This window comes from Eubalaena glacialis, chromosome 14 (genome assembly GCF_028564815.1).
Source record: "Eubalaena glacialis isolate mEubGla1 chromosome 14, mEubGla1.1.hap2.+ XY, whole genome shotgun sequence".
In the NCBI taxonomy this organism is placed as follows: domain Eukaryota; kingdom Metazoa; phylum Chordata; class Mammalia; order Artiodactyla; family Balaenidae; genus Eubalaena; species Eubalaena glacialis.
Window position 1 is genome coordinate 25,168,127 of NC_083729.1, and position 23,766 is coordinate 25,191,892.

The 23,766-nt window shown below is 49.6% G+C and overlaps 1 protein-coding gene across 1 annotated transcript in view; it reads right to left on the bottom strand.

Annotated features, from left to right (window-relative positions):
• The window catches only part of GALNT14 (polypeptide N-acetylgalactosaminyltransferase 14), a 215,447-nt gene that overhangs the window by 47,319 nt on the left and 144,362 nt on the right, over positions 1-23,766 (bottom strand). Inside the window, exon 3 of the mRNA XM_061210706.1 lies at positions 3,082-3,180. Coding sequence (XP_061066689.1) covers positions 3,082-3,180 — 99 coding nt within the window. The remainder of the gene's footprint in view (positions 1-3,081; positions 3,181-23,766) is intronic.

Consider the following 23,766-nt stretch of genomic DNA (forward strand, 5'->3'; position numbering starts at 1 on the left):
AGTTTAGTCGTTCTGGAGTCAGACCGACTTGGGTTCGAGTGCTGTGTCTGCGTATCTGCCATTCACTAGCTGGAGAGCTTCAGGAAGTACTGAACTGTCAGCACAGCTGCCTCAGCCACAGAGAAGGAGCTTAGCACCCTGCCTGGTGCCTGGCAGCTGCTCCCAGAACCTGAGGATTGATAACGATGACGATACCGGCTCTCAACGTGTGATCCCAGAACCAGCAGCGTCGGTATCACCTGGGAACCTGGTAGAAATGCAAAGTCTTGGGCCCCACTCTACATCTACTGAGTTGGAATATGTGGGGATGGGGCCCAAGAAACCATGTTTTAACGAGCCCTCCAGGGGATTCTGATGTCTGCTCAAGCTTGAGAGCCACAGCATCAGAACCCTGCTGCCTACCCGGGCTGGGGGTGCCTCATGGCACCTGCTGTCACCTCCCCAGGCTCACTCTGTGCCAGGCACTCTTCCAAGGCCTTTACCTACCTGAAGTCGTTCACTCCTCTCCACAATCATGTGAGGCAGTTATTACCAGTACTCCTTGTTTGGCAGAAAAGGAAACTGAGGCAGAGAGGTGAAGGAGGTGCCCAACGTCACACAGCTGGTAAGGGCAGAGTGGGCAAATCTGGCCCCAGGGTCCAATTTCTTAACCACCTGAATCTGAAAGACTGCTCCTCTAAATCTAGGTTATTACCAAGAGCCACAGCAAGGAGATTCAAGATATAAACTGGCCAGTCAGCATGCTCCAGAGCCCCCCCGGGAGGCAGGGGGCCAGAGGATGCTCCAAAAGAAGGGGGCGGCCCTGGGTCTCACATATACACAGGGTCTCGTGGCAACACCAGTCAAGATAAACCATTCTTCAGGGCTTTTCTCAGTCCTTAAGTGAGAAAAGTCCCCTAACTCATCAAGGCTGTGACTCTCTCTCCCTCCCCCCATCACCCACTGCATCGTGCCTCTGCCTGGCTCTGAGTGCCCCCATGTGTGCCTTCCCCCACCCCACCCCCCATCTCCGGCTAATGCAGGAGCTTGGGCAGCGATGGGCAGAGGGACCAAGGCCTGGCCAGGCGCTGCATGGGAGGGACGAGAGGGCAACTCGGTCCTTCCCAGTTCCTCGAGCATCCTTCCCTTGCCAGAGCCTGGCAGCAAAGCCATGAGAATTCCAGAAAGTTAAAGATGAAAAGACGCCTTAGAAAAGATCCTTTCATCACAACAAAAGTGAGATAGGAAGTGCTCTTCATTCAATTCTCTCTCAGTGGCTAGTGATTTATTTGTGCAACAGGATAGGGAGTAAAAGGGAGGTACGGATTCCCAAGGCAAATGACACCTGGCCACGGAATTTCCTAGAAGTAATCTTCTTGCCTCCACCCCTAAAATTCACTTCCGCCCTGCCTGCTAATGATGTTAACGCCTGTCTGGTCATACCTGGCTCTCGGGCCCTAATTCTGCTGTTTTCATGCATCACACTTGGGTCTGAGCCAGAGGCCTGGCTCACACTGAAGTTCCTGAGAGGCAGGAAAGAGGTCCTGAGCTCTCTCAGCAAAGCGCCCAGCAGAATTTGGGGTACAGTCTGGCACTTCATGGGGCCTTCTGAAGGGCATGGTGTTGATGGGCCCCAAGTCCCCTTCAGAGTGCAGGGCACCAGGGCCTCGGGGGAAGCCCTCCGTCAGGCTGGCAGACAGAGGCGCTGGGGCTGCACCCCTACTTCTCCCCACTTCCACCCAGGAAGTCAGAAACCCGAATCCTGGCTCCTGTGCTTCCCAGCTCTGTGGACTTGGCCTCCGTTCACTACGTGCACCTGGACTTCACAAGGTCCGATGGGGCTCCAACTGAAGTGAGAGATAAAATGTGTTCTGTGGACCATTAAGCTCAGCATACATTTAACATGTTAATATTATTATCATAAAGTACCGTTATTACTATTATAAAGAGATGCAGGAGCAGCAGGAAGAGAAGGAGAAATATGTCTTAGAGCTGAAAGGGATGAGTCTGAGGGCAGCAGCTGAAGTGCCCCCGAGAACATAAACATAGCGTAAGGAAAGAAAGCATGGGGGACCTGGGGTGTCCACATTATAATGGCCCCCAAATGTCCCAGGGTAATGTCTTCTTGTGGGAAATGTGATAGAACTTGAAACATGAAAGACCTTTTTATCACCATCTTTACAGATGTGGCTAATGACCTGTCCAAGGTCACAAGGCAAGGAAGTGGTAGGGTGGGGACTTGACCCAGGTCTTCAGACTCCAAGTGTGGTGCCCTTTTAGGTACCCCAGAGCCTCTTTTCTTTTGAGAGCTCATTAGCTGTGCAGATACAGGGATGGCTGCTCTGTGCCAGCACAGTCTCAGTCCTTTACCTGAATTAACCAAAGCAGCTCTAGGCCGTAGGACTAATTATTATGCCACAGGGAGGTTAGGTAAGACATGAATAAGATACAGCCCTTACCCGTCAGGAGTTCATTGAGGATTACATCTGGGAAAAATGCATAAGTGCTAGAGTAGAGATATGCAGAGAAGCAGCCCAGGAGAAGGCCCTGATGGGGGTGTGTGTGTGTGTGTGTGTGTGTGTGTGTGTGTGCGCGCGCGCGCGCGTTGAGGGGGATGGAGGTGCGTGGCCTCAGAAGACTCCTCCAAGGAGGAGAAGAGGTCAGCCTGGAAGGCAAGGAGTCTCTCTCGGATGCCCTTGGCAGACCCGAGTTCTAATCCCAGACTGATGCTGGGGGTGGAGGATGTACTCAGCCTCTCGGGGCCCCGGCTTCCTCATCAGCTGTGAAAATGAGAACTCATGTTCTAGAGGCAGTCTGCACAGTGATTAAGGGCAAGTGCTCTGGGACCAAGTCCTCTATGACTTCCAGTGACCTTCTATAAGTAACCTGATGCCTCAGGCCTCTATCTTTCCTCCTATATAGTGGGATAATAGCCGCCCTCATAGGAGCGTGAGGAGTGACTACTAGCGGATGCATGTGGAGTGTGCCGAACAGTGCCTGGCAGGTACTTAGAAACACTTGAACTGGTCCCCCTCCCTGCGCGGGCAGACACGCCCTCGCCAAGTGCCAGCCTGGAAGGCTGACAGACGGGAAGGCTCTTACCTGCGGACGGTTCTGAGCAGGGTGGAGCGGGCCTCGTTGTGGAAGGTGATGATGATGCTGGTGGGAGGGAGGTCCGTGCAGTACCCCAGCAGGGTGCATCTGGGGAAGGCAAGGCAGCGGGACAAGAAGACCTTTAGAGACAAAGCAGATCTCAAGGGCTGGAACCAAGGGCATCACTGGTGTGGACAGATGCCTGGTGTCTGGTGGGGCCCCCTCCAGCTGCACAGCACTGTGTAAGACCTGAGGGCCTCACCTGGCCCTACGGGGGAGCCCAGGAAGCTCCGAGAATGATTAGAGCTGAATCTCCCACCACCTCGGGGGAACTTGGGCTTGGAGTCGAATTAAGTTGATGTACAGAACATAAATGCGGGATTTCCCGCGTGCCTGGGTTACAGCACATAGTTCCTGGTAGCCACATAAGCCCATCCCCGAGCCTTGGGCTCTGCTGCCCAGTCTGTGTCCATCCCAGCCTGCCAAGGCCTCACTGTGTTCTGGGCCAGCAGCTCCAGCCCGCCACACCATGCTGACCCCTGACTTCCTGGCACACACACCGAAATCTGGCATATTTAAAGAGGCAGAGCCCTAAATCCCAGCATTCGCAGTAAAACGCCATCTTGAAAAAGCATTCATTTCCCCATGTCCAGGATCATTTTGTATGACAATTACATCTGGGGTAATATCAATTTAATACCTCACTGCAAGTGAAAATTGTAGCCCGCAGCCCGAAAATTACTATAATAATGGAAATAAACCCACCAAGTGAGGCTGGGGCCACCAGGGGCGATCCTGGGTAAATGCTGCCTCCTGTTTCTCGCTGTTCCAGGGATATTAAATGAGGAAATAAATAACAGATGTTTGGTGAGTCAAACATTTCCTCTCCTCATTTTCTAATTTCTTCCTAGGCTTGGGGCTTTCTTGGGGCTTTTAACTTGGGGTCCAGAGACCCAAGGATGGACTTCAAGGAAACTGTGAGCCCTCTGACGTTGTTTGCAAACTTGTATACGCAAATGTGTTTTTATTCTCTTCCCTGGGAAGATGGTTCATAGCTTTCAGTAGATTCTCAAAGAAGTCTGTGGCCTGAAACACTTAAGAATCTCAATCCTAGGCCAATGGGCATGACGTCCCTTTGGCCTCCCTAATAATTCTGAACACTTTTTCCTACAAGAGCAAACCCTGAATAAGAGGACTTACACAGACAAGGCAGGGCTGTTGTGCTCAGGACCTGAGCACAGACTGGGATGGGTCAGCCACGAGGAGCCAAGAATTGGGAAAGGAAGGCCCCGGGGAAGAGACAGTGGAAAGGCTGGTCATGACCTTCAGGCCTTCCTGTGCTCCCCCCACAGAGACAACTTCTCACCACATCACGTCAGCACCACCTACTAATAAATCCTCACCCCCTGAACCCACCTCTCCTTTCTAGTCCCCATGGGCCCGGCTCAGAGAGTCTTTACTCCTCTGGGGGATTCCTGCAGCAGTCTCCTGACCAGTCATCTTGCCTCCACCCTCTGCCCCTGCCAGTCATGTCCAGTCTACCACAAAGCTCTGCCCAGGTCTTCCTCTGGCTTGAAGCCTTCAGTGGCTCCTGATATAGAAAGTCCAAACTCCCTATCACAGCTTTCAAGACCTTCCACAATTGCAACTTCATATGCTGCCATAACTTTCTGTCACTGCTCTCACTATTACCTCTGCATGGAGCAGTGTCCTTTCTCTTTTCTCCACCTGATGAACTCCTACCCATCCTTCAAGACCCAGAGCAAATACCTCTTGTCTGCAAAGGTGTTCCATACTCCCCCAGATAGGTAATGACCTGTCCTTTGTGCTCCCATAATTTTGTACATCTCTCTCTCCTGGCACTTCTCAAGATGGACTATATCTCCCTCACTTGACTATGAGTTCCTCTAGGGAAGGACCCTTGTCTATCTCCATGTCCCTAGAACAAGAGATAAGTATATCAGATGCCCATTCACGGAGAAAGAGAGAAAGAAATTCAGAAAATGCATTCCTAGGTCAGCTGATGACTTAGACTTTTATGCTTTTAAAAGGGGAGGTAGCCAGCCTCCCAGATGGCTTCCAGTGATTCTCAACTACTGGTCCTAGTATAGTTCTGTCCCTCACTGAATCAGGGTTAGCTTATAGGACTAATAGAATATGATGGAAGGGACAGTGTGTGACTTCTAAGGCTAAATCATAAAAGCACTGAAGACTCTGCCTTGGCCACTTGGAGGGAAGCCAGCTGCCATGCCGTGAGGACACTCAAGCAGCCCTGTGGAGTGATGCTGACGTGTGTTGGAACTGAGGTCTCCTGCCCACAGCCGGCACCAACTTGCCAGACACAGGAATGAGCCCCCCCCGGAAGTGAGTCCACCAGCTCTAGTCAAGCCTTCAGATGACGGCAGCTCTAGCAGCTCCAAGCCTGAACCGCCCAGCCAAGATGCTCTGAATTCCTACCTCACAGAGACCATAAGGACAATCAATGATTCCTGTTGTTTTAAGCCAGTAAAGTTTGGGGGTGATTTGTTGTGCATTAAATAACCATTATAAAAGAGGAGGAAAATGCCTTGAAATGGCCCCTAGTGAGAAGAGGCCTTGGACTTGCCTACCTTTGGATTCAGACCTGAGTCTAAGCTGGGAGCAGTGGGGAGGGAGGAGGGCGGGGGGCTGGCAGAGGTGGACTTGGGGGGGGCTCCCTCGATTGGTGTGCTGCAGGGTCCATGGGGGGCAAGGAGGGGCTGGGAGGGACCCAAGCAGAGGGGTAGGCAGCAGTGAGCACGGTCAGCACCGAAAGGAATGAGGGGGATGTCAGGGAGTGGAATGATAATCATGTCTCTTTATCGGAAGGTGATAAAGCAGAGAGCTTAGCAGAACCTCCCTGTCTCCATCAGAGACGGGGAGAGAAGACAGATGAGCAGGATGACTGAGAAGGCCGTGCTGCCAGGGCTGCGCTGAGGGTCAGGCCTGGGCACTGCGCTGGAGACGGCGTCCCATTCCACACCCTGGGTGGCGATGGGATCCCAAATCCCAGCTTTTATGAGCTAAGTTATTCGGGGGCAAGTTGGTGCAGGAGGTACTGGGAGTTACCCGCTTAGAGAGCTTTTGGGGACGGGGCTCCTTTTCCTGCCTTGGAGGCATCCAGCTGGGAGGCAGGTGTATGGCCGCACAGTGACGCAGCGGCATGCATGTGGCGCTGGGAGAACAGAGGGAAGCGGACCTCCGCCCGGGGGCAGGGGCGGGGGGGAGGTGAAGAAGGCTTCATGGAGGAGGAGGAGCTGGATCTCACAGGGTGAGATAGGGATGGACGGACACAAACAGGGTACAGCATCCCCGTCACAGCATGGTTCTGGACCCGCAGGCCGGATGCCCAGTGAGGCAGTTGGCAGAATACTGGCCCAGGGGTCTGGATACCACTGACCAGCTGCGAGACGGTGGGTAAACCACCCACCTCCGCAGGCTGCTGTCTGCTCATCTGTAAAACAGAGCTTGGGCCCAAGGCTCTCCTGCTAAAGGTTCCCAGAGCATCAGTAATCAGAAGCTTTGATCGTAGCTGACATGCAATAAGCGTGGTTGATTTGAACGAAAGGCCGTGAAGGCCATTCTGCAGCTGAGGCTCAACTGTGTGGCTGGACATCCAAGTTTACTTTTCTAAGACTCAGTATCTTCATCTGGAAAGTGGAGACAACAACTTTTAACTTGTAGATTTTTCCCCCTAAATTATTAACATGTTAGGTAATAATAGATGCTTGACAAATAGTGACCATCATTATTTTTAACATCACGCTTAAATCTGCAGACTCCTCCTCCCGCTGGGCGGAGCCAGATCTTGCACAGGCTGGAAGGGCATCCTTAGTGAGTGGTTCTGCCCGGTCTGACAGCGGGTGAGGGGCACCGGGAGGCAAGAGGCGGTAAAGAGAGCAAAGAGAGCATCAGTGTTAGAGAAAGGAACCTGGGCTGTGACGTCGATGGGAATCCTGGATCTGCTGAAAACTGGCTGTGTGCCCTTGGGCACGTCCTTTACCTTCTCTGAGCCTCAGTGTTGTCACCTGTAAAATGAGGACAAATACCTCCCTTTCAGGCTTGTTTGTGGAGATTGCAGAGAATACAGGCAAAACACGTGGTGTTTCATAGCTGCTGAGTCAATGGTGGTGAGAACTATTATTGTAATAATAATATTGCCTCCAGGCAACGTTCAACGCTTTTGGACTAGAACTACGAACTCAGAGCTCAGCCAAGGAAGGAAGGAAGGGGCTTGGAGATGACCTAGTCCAACCTCCTACAGCGGGCAGAACTTGGCCCAACAGGCGTCCATTGGCACCTGGGCTGCTTTGCTCCTGGGCCTCAGCCCCGCCAGCCTCCTGCTCCTGCAGGATAAAGGGCAGGGGCTCTTCCTTGAGGCTGGGCAGAAATCCCATAAGCGCCTCCTGTATGCACAGGCCCAAGGGAGGGCAGGCCGGCAGGAGGCGGTGCATCACAGCTCTGAGGCACGGGCATCGCGGCTCCCGGCTCCCGGCACTCAGCACTGCCTTCCTCCTGCCCCTGCTCTCAGCTCATGGTGCCTGGACTCATCCTCCGTCTCCTCGGACCCTCACAACAGCCTCTGAGAACCTCTACTCCTCAGATGAGGACAACTGAGGCTCAGGATCTCACTCAAGCTCACACCCCGGGTGAGTGGCCGAGATGAGCTGCGTCCAGGTTCCGTGACTTCTAATGTGGTCGTTGTCCCTAGCGTCCACTGTGAACTCAACCTGGTTAAGGCACAGGAGCCTGAGGGGCTGGGTCTGGACGGGGCGCAGCTGCCCGAGCCCTGCGCATGAGTCACCTGCCCTTCAAGGCCCAGGGTGGGCTGCAGTCCCGCTTGGAGACGAGCCCTGGGCACTGGCAGCAACAAGGCCGAGGGGCCAGGAAAAATCCTTAAAACAGGCCACTGGGAGGAGTCAGAACGTGCGTGGGCTTCGTGTGAGAGGATCTGAAAGATTCATCAAACAGCAAGATCTATTAGGGGCACCAGGGGAACGGAAAAAGCTGCCAACACTGAGATCTGGCGCCGGCAGATGGACGAGAAACATGTTTATAATTTATTAAAGATTCAGGGGTTTTACTGGAGAGAAGAGCCTAGCGAGCAGGAAAGATGGGTGTGAGGGTGGAACCAGGAGGAAGGGCGTGACCACCGCTGTGTGCAGAGACAGATGCCAGCCCCGGGCTGCTGTCCTGATTGCCACAGCAGCTCCTGAATAATGCGCGCTCCTCTGAGCTGATTCTCCACCTGTAGTTTCTTTTTCGACTTTTCATTTTTTAAAGAAAGATTCAACTGACTTAATTTCTCCAAGTTCAGGTGGGTCTCACAGTGCTTCCTAACCATCCATTTCTTGAGTGTTCCGTGTCATTTATTGGCCGAGGATGCTTCCAGAGAGGTGTTCTGGGATGCTAACCCCTGGCACGGGGTCAGAGCTTCCTCTTCCATCTCTCCACCAGCCAATCACTGCTCTGCTGCCTACCCCGCCTCATCCCTGCACCTGAACAGGTGCCAAGCGGGGATGTTAGAAACACCCCAAGTGAGGACGGCTGTCAGTTATCACAGAACTGTAATGCTGTGCACTTGCCTTTTATTCTACTGCACAAGCTCATTAAACTGGCAGCAGCCCGTAAACAGAGTGTTATGATGATGATCGTCATCTCCATTTTAGCACTGGGCAGCAGGGAGGAAAGATGTGGTCATAAATTAGAAACATTTGGGATTTTATTCTCCAGGGTAAAAACAGGAGGGAGTGATGGAGAGGCAGACCCGGTAACTTTGAAGCAGAAAGTAGAGCATAATAATTATTATCACTAAAATGTCCAGAACTGACAATGGCTCTGTGTCTAGGAGGCAAACTCTTGGAGCGGGGGCTCTGGCACCCCAGCGGGGAGGCTGAGGGCAGTTAGAGAAAGGGGAAAGGTCATGCAAATATGCAGCATGACACAGTGGAAATCAAACAGGCCTGGGGTGGGACACACTGGGCCAACCCTTTGCCACTCGGGAGCTGGGCAGTGACTTCCTTGATGAAATTATCCACCTCAGGGAAGGTTTTTTTTTTTTTTTTAACATCTTTATTGGAGTATAATTGCTTTACAATCAGGGAAGGTTTTTAAACGACTACTGACTACTTAGTGACCCCTGCTGCCAGGCGCTGCCCTGAGCACCTCACATATTTAAGGTTCACAAATAGCCCTGTGGGAGGGGGGCACTGCTTAATGGATTCACTCAGGAGGAGACTGAGGCGCAGGGAGGTTAAGTAACTCACTGCAGCTAGTGAGCCCAGGCCTGCCGCACATCCTTGTCACCAAGCCACCACCTCTCCGTGCCAGCACCGTTCCAGGCATCAGGGTATCCATAGCTGCCGTCTGTCCCCTAGGTGTACTCTGGGCCCTGCACACCGTGTGGACCCCTGGGCTCACACTCGATCACCACCCCCAAAGAAGCAGCTTCTACCAAGCTCTAGAACCCAGCAGGGAGGGACAGGCTGCCTGCCGCTCCTGGGTAGTGACAGCAGGACTGGGACACTGCTGGCTGAGCCGCCACAGGAACATCCTAACAGGGGCTCCCACTTACGCCCAGGTGGAGCCTGAAAGGGTGGGCACAGGGTGATTTCAACGAGGCCCTGGGAGGCGCGTGAACCTGTTTTTAAGCAGAAAGCTGCAGTTTGTCCCTCCGATTCCCGCAGGTCCAGAGCCCGCTCCAGAGGCCAGACCAGACATAGAAAATGAACAGGTTATCTTCTCCACATGTGCCATTTGCCTGAACTCTACAGCTGCAAAGGCCAAGGGAAATAGGCATAAGCCGTAAAGCGGGGGTAGGGCTAGTTTCCCGGGAGAGCACTGTCCCCAGGGGAGTGGCGACCTGGATTCCCTGCAGGTGGGTGGGGCACAGCCTTTCCTTGCTCCCCGCTTCCATCTCTGGGCCCCTGTGTCCTCCACTATAGCCCAGAAGAGGTCCCAGGGAGACCATGTCTCCTCCCCATTTTCCTGCCACCAACACCCCCCCAAAGCTGACGTGTGTGAGGAAGAAAGGACGAGAGGGGAAAAGCTCTTGGCCCAGTGACCTTTCCAGAATGTCAGCTCCCTCAGGACAGGGACCAAGAACACCTACTACATTTCCCAGCTCAGTTCTATGCAAGGAAGCCTGCTGTCAGCTATGAGGAAAAGGAAGATGACCGAAAACTATAAAATGCCAAATCTGTAATTGACCTCTAGGTTCAAACTTGACTCTTTAGAAGAGAAAAACACGAGCAGTATAAAAAGTATGACAGCTGTAAAACCAGAAATTCCTTTTAATCTCATTTCATGGGCAACACTATACACTGTAAGGCATGAAATTTTTATTTCGTGTCAACTTCACTGGGATTTCACATGCAGATTATTTGTTCATCCACATAAACATATACCGCTCCGACTTCTTGCCTCAAGTCACCCTCACTTAGTGTTATGGAAATCCTGTGTCTCGTAAAAGACACTTAAGATAACAGTGAGATCTGCTATTCCATGACACTGCTACATTTTGAATTGCTGAGCATGTTATTTTTTTTTAAAGATTTTTTTTTGATGTGGACCATTTTTTTAAAGTCTTTATTGAATTTGTTACACTACTGCTTCTGTTTTATGTTTTGGTTTTTTGGCCATGAGGCATGTGGGATCTTAGCTCCCTGACCAGGGATCGAACCCGCACCCCCTGCGCTGGAAGGTGAAGTCTTAACCACTGGACCGCCAGGGAAGTCCCTGCTGAGCTCGTTATTAAATTCTAGTATCCTGGGAACGGGATAAGTGGGCCAGGGCAGGGAACTGAACTGCTTAGGAACTTGGTTGAGCTCTTGGTGGGCAGATGAAGGCCCCCAGCACCCACCTCCTTGTGTAATCTCTTAGCCTTGAGTGTGGACTAAACCTGGTGTCTTGCTTCTAAGGAACAGACTACAGCTAAAGTGATGGGATGTCACTTTTGTGATTAGGTCACAAAAGACAGTGACTTCCATCTTTTTCACTTGTATGTTTTGCTGAAGCAAGCTGCCATGATGGGGAGCCCCACATGGGAAAGCACTGAGAGTGGCCTCTGGTCCATAGCCTGTGAGGGACTGAATCCTGCCAACAACCATGTCAGTGAACTTGGAAGAGAGTCCCCCCCAAGACGTGCCCTGAGATGCCTGCAACCCCAGCTGACACCTTGAACACTGCCTGTGAGAGACCCTGAAGGAAAGGACCCACCTTGGCCATGCCTGAATTCCTGACCCACAGAAACTGTGAGATGATAAACATTATTTTAAGCCACTAAGTTTCATGGTAATTTGTTATGCAGCAACAGACAATGAATACAGGTACCCTTAGCTCCTGAAAACCCAAGTCCACCAGGATTTCTCACTGCCCTGGGGTCAAAGGTAAATTCTCTCGGGTACTTGGTGGAAGAGTTATGCAAAGGCATCACGATTCTCCCAGCACAGAGCTCCAGAGCTCCCACTGGACCCTTCATTCATGCTCTGTTGGCATCAAGATGTTGCTAGGTATAGGATTCCTATGGCCACAACATACAGAGGGAAATTCTTCAGGGGTACCTTTGGGGTTTGTTCCAGTCTTTACAGATTCAGCTCCCTTAGGGCTTCTTAATATGAATCAAACACATAGAAAATTGTTGAGAGACTCTCTTCTCACTTCTCCCGTGGATGGTGCATAACTAGTACCCTTCCACACGCACAGAGGAGAAGTTAATTCATCTCATACAATGGATGTCATAGGGTTTTAAGGCTTGATTCACTTGCAGAAGTCCAGTAAAGAAAGGCTGACCTAGATGGTATCACAGACATCCCTCCATTCCATGATCACGAGGCCATTTGGCAGAGCCCTTGGTCTCAGGCTGGGCCTATTTAGGCCAACAAATGCATTCCCTGTACCAACCATCACCATGTTCTTGGTTGAATCTATCTGTCAGGCCAGCTCAGGGTCTGCAATTCACTTCTTGCTCCTCGGAGAACCCTCTGGATTTCTTAGCCACCTACTTCCAGTAGCATCACATTTCTAAGAAAACCTACATCTTGACAATTCTAGGGCACTTCCACCATCATTATTAATTGCAGCCTCCGCAAGCTCATTTTCCTGGCAATATACCAATGCCCCAAGGGTTCTTTGCTGACACGCTGCGAAGCTAACTGGAGAGGGGGACACTAGGATGTAAGGGGCCATGTTGTCTGGAGGCCCCCAAAGGCTCAGTCTCTGCCGCTATTTCGTAGCCCAGAGTAGCTGGAAGACCTTTCCCTCTCCGGCTCCATACAAACTCCTGGGCTGCTGCAATACTGGACTGGAATGGACCACAGAGCTCCTCTGGTTAGTCAGTCCCTACATGGTGAGCTGCTGGACCGCATCTCCAGGAGAAGCCTATGCATGCTCTGAATAAAGTCTACAAGAGTCAGATAAGTTTGGCACATGAGAAATACTGGAAAACTACTAGATTAACTTTTTGGTGATCCACCCATGCACACTAACATGTTAAAGGTTCTGAGACTTGCGCTAGCATCCTGTTTACCAAGCTTTGACCCCAAACCCTGCCCTAAAATCCTTCACATATCATGGGAACTCACATATTCCCAGGATATATATATTGTATCAAGCCTACCACTTAACATCCTACCAAAAACAGAATTTTGTAACACACAGGTTTTAAAAGCATTGCTTCCAGCTCCCTCCTTTTTTAAAGATGTGCAAACTGAGGCCGAGAACAGTGAGCAAATTGACCTGCCACGTTCACCCTGCTTGGCAGTGGCCAAGCTAAGATCTCCTAGTTCTTGGCTGTTGAACTTGCTACTTCCTTAAAGCACTCAGGCTTGGAGGGCCCTGTCAGATGGTTTAGAGAAGCCCCAGGCCCCAGTCCACATAGGGTACTGGCCACCTCTGCTTTCCAGTGCCCTTTTACCCCCTCAAAATATTCCCGCCAAGGTCCCTATTACTTCTCTATGTTGCTAAATCTAATGGAAAATTTTCAGTCTTTTCCTTGCTTGTCATCTCTGTAGTAGTTAATATTGAGGGTCAAACATTTCATTAAATGTTTGGATCTTTGCCCTTGGCTTTGGTAGAATCACCCTAGCATGGTTCTCCTCTTCTTAGGCTGTTTCTTGGTTTTCCTTTTCTTTCCCTCCTCTGAAATTCTGGTGTTCCCCTCCAAAATTCTCTCCTAAGCCATTCTCTTCTCAATCTTCCTTCCCTCTAGATTATTTTACTTGTTTCCAAGCCTTCAATTTCCCAACTGTTTGCTAACGATCCCAACCCTAACCTTAATCTGATGAGCATCTTCTCTTGGATGTCCCCACGAGATGACCTCTTCAGCCACCCTCTGCCTCTCATACCTCGCCCAAACCTGCCGACCCTTCCGTGTTCCCCAGCTCACCATCTACCAAGTGCCCAAACCCAAGAGATATTCTCGAATCCTGCCTCTCCGTCCCTGACACCAGTCTCACTAAACCTAGTCCTATCAATCCTTCTTACTTATCTCTCAATCTGGCTGTTTCTCTCTATTCCCATCATGTCTTTGCTGGATTACTGCAGCCACTTCCTAGCTAGCTTTATCCCCTTCCAATCTCTCCTGCATACTGCAGCTAGAATGATCATTCCAAACTGCAAAGTTTTAACATGTTTCAACACTGCCCAACTGCTCACAAAGTAAAGTTGAAACCCCTAATCACTGCTTACCATCCTCGGTGACCCGGCATCACCTGTGACTCCTCCCTTCGCATCCTCCCACTTCCAGCCACGTTCTGCCTCACCGGCTCTTTCTCCCTCTGGACCTCAGCAGGCGCTGCCCTCCCTCCCACGTGTCTGAAAGGCACTCTCCTCTCTTCCAAGGCCTGGCTATTTTTTCCTCTTCTAATCCTGGCTTGGAAGGTACTTCCCCTCGGAAGCATTTCTTGATCTCCAAGTCTTTTCTATTGTGCTCCCCTAGGACCCCGCACTCACCCCATCACTGTGGTTTATTACCAAGCACTGGGAACTCTCCGTCTCTTCTGCTGACTCTTAGCTGCAATGAAGGCCAGGACTTTTTCGTAGTTAAAACCTCAGTCCCTGGCACGGCGACTAAACATAGTAGATGTACAATAAATATCTGAATAATGAGTGGATGAGTGAATGGGGGAGGAAGCAGGTGAGGCTTCCATGGGGGCAAAGCCAGAGGAGAAAACGTCCCTTGCCAAGTGACAGGTGGCACCAGCTCATGGAAGCTGCAGAGCTGTAAGCTGAGTGACGTGCCAAGGTCAGTCACACAGAGGAGTCCAAACAAGTCACCAAAACTGAGAATGGTACCATGTGGGGAGAATGGGGAGCCTGGGGCTAAGGCTGTCCTGGGAGACTTCTGGGACAGTCATCTGGTGCCTGTGGACAGGTCTGATGCATTCTCTGTTGCATTGAAAATACTCAGCTATGTTTAAAAAGCTGGGATGTTCCCCTTGTTCACTGAAGTCCCAGAGATGAACAAGGCTTCCTTACGTGGGAGGGGAGAGACTGAATCCTAGCTGACAGGACTGCCAGACTATGACTCAGATGCTTTTCTCCCAGACCTGTGCTGTCCAATACGGTAGCCACGAGCTACCTGTGGCTCTTGAGCATTTGAGATGTATCAGAATAGAGATATGCTGTAAGTGTGAAATACACACAAGATTTCAGACTGATAAAAAACACAAGATACCTCATCAGTAATTTTTTTACCTTATTATATGTCAAAATGATAGTTTTGGGTGTATTGGGTTAAATAATACATATTATTAAAACTGATTTCACTTAAAAAATTTTAATTTTTAGGGACTTCCCTGGAGATCCAGTGGTTAAGACTTCGCCTTCCAATGCAGGGGGTGCGAGTTCAATCCCTGGTTGGGGAGCTAGTATCCCACATGCCTCGCGGTCAAAAAACCAAAAAAACCATAAAAACAGAAGCAATATTGTAACCAATTCAATAAAGACTTTAAAAAATGGTCCACATAAAAAAAATTCTTTAAAAAAAATTTACTTTTTAAAATGGGACTATTAGAAAAATTTAAATTACATACATGGCTTACATCTATTTCTATTAGACATCGTTGTCCTAGGTCATTACTGAACCTAGCTTGTATATAATCTAATTTAAAATTTCAACATTAGTGTCAGACAATAGTTTCTAGATATTGGGTTCTTTCATATAATAAAATGTAAAATAAAATTTTAAATGTAAAATAAAATTTTAAAAAATTATAGAGAAGATTACGAGGTTTGCAACATTTTCTTTTGCAGCAAAATTATATTTTAAAACTCTCATCATCTAGCATCATTGTTATTTCATAAAAGAAAGGGTGTTTAAACACTCAAAAAGGCCACAACCTCAGAATCATTAAAAGCGTTATAAATTGTAAAATTAAACTTTAAGAAAATCTCCCTCAGCATCTCCCCTTTTCCCCAACTCCACAGATCAGATCTGCACTAATTCACCAGATGGCATCTGAAAGTACAGTTCAAGGGTTTGTCCCATAAATTATGATGCACCTATGTCCACCCTCCACAGACAGCACGTATACTAAATGCAGAAGACAAGACATCTCCACGCTTTGCTCTGGAAGCAGCAGCTCCAGCTCTGTTCTTGGTGCTGCTGATGCTATGACTTGGTATGATTTTTCCAGTCTCTAGCCCCAGTGTATCTCCTCACGCACTTCTGCTGTCCAAGCTGTCACGCGCAATCTGGGCTCAGAACGCACACCTAACTTGGCGAATGCAGATGCCTCTGGCCACATTTAGACCTCCTAGAAATGACCATGGCTCCGTTCTGCACCACTGTGTTTTTCCAGACAACTCAGCCCCTTTGAAGTGAATGGAACGCTGAGGTTTGGTGGAAACCACAGGGAAGTAGCAGCGCCTTTTCTCCAGAGAGATCAGCTGCTCTCACGAAGCTGCAAAGAGGCTTCTCTTGGGATGCTGCCAGGACCTGGGTTAGTTGGTACCAAGCACTACCCAGATGGCAGCTGTGTGCCCGTGTGTGTGCATGTGTGTGTGCAGGGGAGAATGTTCTCAAAAGGCAAATGCAGAGTCTAGCCAGGACCAGGAAGTGTGGAGGTGGGCCAAGGCTTATTTTTGAAATGTTTCCTGAAAAAGATTCCTCAGTGTCTGAGACTAGGGCTCCTCCAAGTCTTATTTTAGTCCTGCTTGAGTCACATTACACAATAGTAATAATAGATAACATTTATTGAACCCTATGTCTCAGGTATTCTTCCAAGAGCTATAAATCTGCACAATCATTCCCTGAAGTAGGTGCTCTGAGACCTCTTCGCTCATCGTGGAGAAGACTGTGAGGTCACAGTCAGTAAGCAGCAGAGTCTCGATGTCACACCAGATGGTCTGGTTCCCAACTCAACTCTCACACTCCACTAGAATGACCCTTGGTGGTCAGCCAACACACTCGTTTGCAAAACTTTGTTTCATATTGACCTTTCTCTCTGTCTTTGCTCTTGAAGTCTGCACGCTGGAAGGTTCTGGAAAGATGGAAAATCAGAAGTCTGGGTGTCCCTCGCCTGCTAAGGAAGGATGTCTCCCCTTGATCTTCCCTGAGCTATGTCCTGATACTTCTCAGACTTTCCAGCTAAAGGATCAGAGAAGAGTCATTCCCTTCCTTTATCTGAAGGGGGAAATGTTCCTCAAACTGAAGCAGCTGAGATAAGACCTGTAGCCTAGTGACTCCAGGCATGTGTTCAGACCCAGCACACTGAGTGCCAGAATGGTCTGGTTGAGGGCCAAGCATCCAATGTCTCTTCTTCTCTAGGGGACTCATAATGGTGGGCCTCTGTGGAAGGTCTGAGCTGGGGAGATAAAAAGCCAAGACCTCCCATGCCTGCCTGTACCCTTCTAGACTGTCGGCCCATCCCCGAGTCAGTCCTGTACCAAATTCTGCCTCCATCCCCTCTTTTTACTCTCACTTCCATCTGCCTAAGCCTGGCCCACCCCCTTGATCTGGGACTACAATGGCTTTCTGACTGCTCCTCATCTCATTCCTCCTCCCACCTTCCACATTAATCTTCCTAACACCCTGCTTCACACATGTAACTCTCCCTAACTTCCGTAGTTACCTAAGCTAAACCTTGGCCACATCCCAAGGCCCCCACCATCGTGTTAACCCTTCAGCTCTGCCCCACGGTTCTCTTGCCTGAACCTTCTAGCCCTGCTAACCAGTCCACGCCTCCTTGGTCATGCCTGAGCCACAACCTCCACACACCTCCCCATCCAGCCACCGTCCTTCCTAGGGCTGCCTCAGTGTAACTTTTGTGCAATGCTTAGCCTAGGTCAGCTCCTCCATTGCACTTCTCGTGGGCTCCCTGGCCTCTCTGCCCCTCCCGCATGGCTGTGCTATCTTCTCCGTGGGCAGCGGCCACGTGTTCCCGTGGGCCAGTTACTCAACCGACTGCAGTCACTTTCCTCATCTCTAAACCCAGGATCATAGCAAAGTTGTCATGAGGCTTAACTGAGAGAACATATGTAAGGTGCCTACCACATGTCAGGGGACTAGTTTGATCAATAAATGTTGGCTGATTATGGTCCTGGATTTATGTGGTAACACAGAGAATTCTTTGTTGAGTGAAGGTCGTTCTAAGTTTCCCGTGATTTTTCTCCCTCTGTTCTGAGGATTCATTCCCACGCCTGCACTTGCAAACCCGGATGTTTTCAGTAGATTGTCTGAGAATGAATCCAGTGGGGTGCTCTTCGAATCCATCAGTCATCTGCTGATACTGATGAAGTGTCTGAGTGCCAGGCACCGTGTGGAGCTCTGCAGGGAGGTGTAAGTCAGCATCCCTGCCCGTGTCGCTGAAGGAGGGGAGAGGGAAAGCTTGAAACTCAGGGTAACGGGTGCTGCTCAGAGGTGAGCGAGTAGGAGGTGCCGCCCTACTTAGCCTGAGGGGGCAAAATGTCTTCCTGGAGTGGGGACCCAACCAACCCGCGTTTCTGAAAGGTGAAAGAGCATCCCAAGCAGAGAGAGCAGCGAAGATGAGAAGGCATGAATGAACCCTTGTGCACAGTCAGGCAGCTGCAAGCCTGGGCTTGGCTGGGGTGGGCGTGCCTTTAGGGGTGGGGTGAGCTGGCAGCTTTGCAGGGTTTGGATGGGGAGCGATGCACCGGCATTTGGGATGCTCTCCATGGAGGAGGTGTGCAGGGTGGACCAGTAGGGGGGCCAGAGCCCAGTGGGAGGGCGGCTGAGGGCTGCTGCGGTCACCCAGGTAGAGGGGAGAGCTGTGAGCAGGGAGCAAGGGCAGGGACCAGGAGCTATGTAGGAGGCAGACCCAACAAAGTGAGGGTGAGAGAGGAGGGGACGCCGAGGGTTTGGCTTGGGTCACAGGGTGAAGAGTGGGCTTGCCCTGAGATGGAGACATGAGAGCAGACTGGGTACTTGATGTCTCGACAGGCAGGCTCGGCAAGGCCTGGAGTAAGGAAAAAATGATGTGTCCATATGATGAATCAAGGAGAGACAGGGAGAAGTAGGAAAACAGGGAACAGAGATAACGATGTCTGGTCTGGCTGGCTGCAGGGTCACTGGGAGGGTGAGGTGAGGGCAGGAGGTGAGAGCTGTCAGATACGATATGCTTCAGTCCAATGTAAGTGGCTCCTCTTGCTACATCCAGGACACTAAGGACCCCACAAGGGGCCTTTGCTGATCGTGCCCCTTGTCAGTCCAGATGGAAGCCCGGCTGCCACGTGACTCCACGGGTCCCCCAGCAGAGCCCTTCTTCTGTCACGTCACACATTCCTCAGTGAATTTTCCCGCTGTCCTTGGTCCCTGGGGCTCATGTCGCTCCATCCCACTGTCTGTCACCACAGCTGCACGGGCAGCCTCCTTCCCACGGCTTCTCCCACCCACAGCTGTCATCTCCTCTCTGCTCTTTTCATCTCTTGTCAAACACATTTTGTACTTCCTGGACCCCAGCCCTTAAATCACTCCCTCTGCTGGCCTTGGCGTCTATCCCCAGTATCTGAAAAATGCAAATTTCACCAGACGTGGCATTGCAGTTGCCTCATGGCTTATTTTGCATTCCAGTTTCCAAAGTAAGTCTGACATTCAGGCACGTGAAGTGTTCGGTGCTGAGAGCCAAGGATGAGGCAGGACGCTCTCTGAACAACTTCCCTGCCCGCGCCCCTGCCACCCCTGCCCGCCTTGCTCTTGGAGCGCACCCCAACTCGGAGGTGTGGGACAAGGCGCCAAGCCAGGACCTCTCCAAACTTACTCACATCACCCCTTTGTCCTGGTTTGGGTCACCCTCTCTGCCCGCTTCTTGGACCTGCTTTTACCCACAGCTGTGGAGCAGTGAAAAGGCCCCAGGGCCTGAGTGCTAATGCTGGTACTCAGACTAATACAATTTGACTGCTCATGACCACAGCTAACAAACAGTCACCGAGTGCTTACTAGGGGTTAAAGACTGGGCTCAGCATTTGACATGGATTATGGATTTGCTCACCCTCACAGCAATCCTGGGTACCATTATTATTCCCATTTTAAAGATGAGGAAACTGAGGCTCGGGAGTTGAGTAACTTGTCCAAGGACCAGCTGGTAAGTGGCAGAGATGACTTCTCTCAGGGCTCACACGGCGAGAAGACCTACTCTGCCACTTAGCCAACCAGTTGCCTTGCCTGGGCCTCTGTTTCCTCCGCTGTGAAATGACAATGGCCCCTTCACCCAAAGGGCTACTGAGGACATCATGGGTAAGGGATGTGAGAGTGCTTTGGAAAGTCTCCCGTAAAAATAAAGTGTGATTATTCTCATTCTAGGCACTTACCACAAGGCTCAGCCTTTCACTAAGGAATTGCCAAAGGTGCCCTGAGACTCCTTGGGCCTCATCAAGCCAGTCCTACCAGCCCTGTTTCTCTCTGGTGTTAGGGGCATCACACCACGCCAAGTGCACTGGGGGTTGGGGGATAATGGTAACTGAACATGACAGCATCCTGGGTTTTAAAGGGAAAAAGTCCGTATGTTCCAACTCCCTATACTAGACTGAAAAACGTGGGCAGGTCACCAGTTTGCAGTCAAGCTGCCGCCCACACGTCAATTCCAGGGGTAGATGGTTTTGTTGTCGTCGTGTTTAATAGATCCTGAGACCTTCGGATAAGTGCAAAGATGGTGTCAAATCAGCTTACATTTGGATCTCCAGCTGGGAGGGAGTCTGGTGACCTCCACTGAGGGGAAGGCATGAGGGGACAGGGGAGCCATACAAGGAAACGGCCACGGCAGCAATAAAAAAAGGAGAGCTCTACCGGTTCTGCGGGGCCCTCGAGTCCTGTCAGGAAGGGAAGTGTGTGAGGAGAACGACTAATCCAGGGTCTTGGGGGCGGGCCACTGCTGCTGAGCTAGAAGGAGCCCTGCGTCTGGAAATAGCCTCCAATCTGAGTCAGTTCCTAAGTCACTTCCCGCACATTCTTACTGGCAGAGTATTTTCCACCAGCAGCAGAGCTAGAAGTGACCTTAATAACAATCTCTGAGCTACTTCTCTCTTCTTACAGGTGAAGAAATGGTCACCCAGAGAGCTGAAGAGTTGGGGAGCATCTTAGGACCCAGATCTTCTCATGCTCCGTTCAGCTCTTCCCCCCTCATTTTATCATGCTGCCAAGATGTGGGACAAAATGCCAGAAACTAATCAGAAGAGAAGGAGATAATTGAGGACAGACTAAAAGCCAGGCTTCATGCTTGGTTCTTGGGCAAAGAGCACAGAAAGATGAACAGGGAAGGGGCAAGACCCTTGATCAAGGATTCAAGTGGCCGATACACTTAGGAAAAGGTGTTACACTTCACTGATTCGTGGAGAAAGGCAGATTTAAACCACAATGAGACACCCCTACTCAGCCTCTAGAAAGGCTAAAATGATAGAGACTGACTATAGCGAGTGACGGGCAACAAAGACATGGAGCCACTGGAACTCTCACACTGCTGGTGGGGGTGGAAACAGTCTAACCGCTTCCTTAGATGTTTGACAAAATCTTAAAAAGCTGCCAGGGGTACACCCTACAGAAACGCATACGCCTGTTCGCCAGAAGACAAATACAAGGTTACTCATAGGAGCTCTATTCAGAAGAAGCTCACACTGGAAAAACCCCAAATGAGCATTAAAAGTGGAACAGATATATAAATTGTAATATATTCCTCCAAAGGAGTACTATACAGCAATGAGAATGAACAAACTGTCTTGCAAAATGTGGCTGGATTTCACACACTTATCTTTTTTTTTTAATAGATTTTTATTGGAGTATAATTGCTTCACAATACTGTGTTAGTTTCTGTTGCACAACAAAGCGAATCAGCCATATGGATACACATGTCCTCATATCTCCTCCCTCTTGAGCCTCCCTCCCATCCTCCCTATCCCACCCCTCTAGGTCATCGTAAAGCACCGAGCTGATCTCCCTGTGCTATGCTGCTGCTTCCTACCAGCCAACTATTTTACATTCAGTAGTGTATGTATGTCGATGCTACTCTCACTCTGCCCCAGCTTCCCCCTCCCACCCCAAGTCCTCAAGTCTATTCTCTATGTCTACCTCTTTATTCCTGCCCTGCAACTAGGTTCATCAGTACCTTTTTTTTTTTTTTTCCTTAGGATTCCATATATACACATTAGCATATGGTATTTTTTTTTCTCTTTCTGACTTACTTCACTCTGTATGACAGACTCTAGGTCCATCCACCTCACTACAAATAACTCAATTTCATTTCTTTTATGTCTGAGTAATATTCCATTGTATATATGTGCCACATCTTCTTTATCCATTCCTCTGTCGATAGACATTTAGGTTGGTTCCATGTCCTGGCTATTGTAAATAGTGCTGCAATGAACATTGCGGTACATGACTCTTTTTGAATTATGGTTTTCTCAGGGTATATGCCCAGTAGTGGGATTGCTGGGTCGTATGGTAGTTCTATTTTTAGTTTTTTAAGGAACCTCCACACTGTTCTCCATAGTGGCTGTATCAATTTACATTCCCACCAACAGTGCAGGAGGGCTCCCTTTTCACCACACCCTTCCCAGCATTTACTGTTTATAGATTTTTTGATAATGGCCATTCTGACCGGCGTGAGCGATACCTCACTGTAGTTTTGATTCGCATTTCTCTCATAATTAGTGATGTTGAGCATCTTTTCATGTGCCTCTTGGCCATCTGTATGTCTTCCTTGGTGAAATGGCTATTTAGGTCTTCTGCCCATTTTTTAACTAGACTGTTTTTTTGATATTGAGCTCCATGAGCTGTTTGTTTATTTTGGAGATTAATCCTTTGTCTGTTGTTTCATTTGCAAATATTTTCTCCCATTCTGAGGGGTGCCTTTTCGTCTTGTTTATGGTTTCCTTTGCTATGCAAAAGCTTTTAAGTTTAATTAAGTCCCATTTGTTTATTTCTGTTTTTATTTCCATTGCTCTAGGAGGTGGGTCAAAAAAGATCTTGCTGTGGTTTATGCCAAAGAGTGTTTTTCCTATGTTTTCCTCTAATGGAGAAAAGACAGCCTCTTCAATAAGTGATGCTGGAAAAACTGGACAGCTACGTGTAAAAGAATGAAATTAGAATACTACCTAACACCATATACAAAAATAAACTCCAAGTGGATTAAACATACACATACTTTTGAGGGAAGGCAGACACACAGAGCACACACTGTGTAACTCTATCTATAAACAGTTCAAGAACAAGCAATGCTAGTCTATGGCATTTGAAGTCCAGACACTGTTACTTATGGTGGGGAGCAGGAGTGGGGAACAAAGGTGGCTTCTGGCAAACTGAGGGTCTTGTCCTTGACTGAGGTGCTTGATATAGGAACATGGGTAACTCCTCTTAGGAAAAGTTCATCAAACTGTACCTGTACAAAGTGTGAACTTTCCTGTATGTATGTGATACTTTGATAGAAAGTTTACTGAAGATGAAGAGAGATCCTCATCCATGGGCATATTTTGGTCTTGCAGGAATATTTCAAAAGCCACGGAACTGGAAGGATTCAAAATACAGCCCATGAAATAGGCAAGGACTGCAATGAAATAGGTAGCAAACTCATCAGTGCCTTGTCCCCTTCTGAGAACTCCAACCATCCTGGTGCCCTTCATAGTGCTAGAGAGAACACCCCGGAACACAGAGTGCAAATCCAAGGTCCCCTCAGCCTTCTGCCTCTGACCTTTAAAAGTACACACCCCAAACCAAATTTTCAAGAAAAAGATAATTTAGAGGAGAGAGAAATGATACCACCTTCCCCTTGGTGTTACTGGCCCTGAGCACCACGACTTAGTTTCAAGGCCAGAGTAAGAGAACATTCTTCCCAGGGGGAGTGACCCTCAGGTGAGGAGGGACTGGTGGCCTGCAGGGGCGCTAAGGTAGTTCCCAATCATCCAGTGGGGGATTTGCTCACTTGGGGAATCTCAGCTCCATGAGAGCAAGCGCCAGGACTGCTCATTTACTGATATGTCCCTAATAGCCTAATTACTCAATATGTATAAGTAATAAGTATTGTGGGCTGGTTTTTTTTCATGGCAAATATTAATTCCAAACCAGTTTCCTATTCTGGGCACTGAATATACCTCTCCGTCTCTTTCTACATCTCTTTCCATTGCCTCTTTCCTCAGGCATCATGTAATAAAGGGGACAAACCCAAGGAGGAGGAAGGGAAATCTGCCCCCAGAACCAAGGCCATTTAGTACCTTTCAAAGCCACACAGGGTT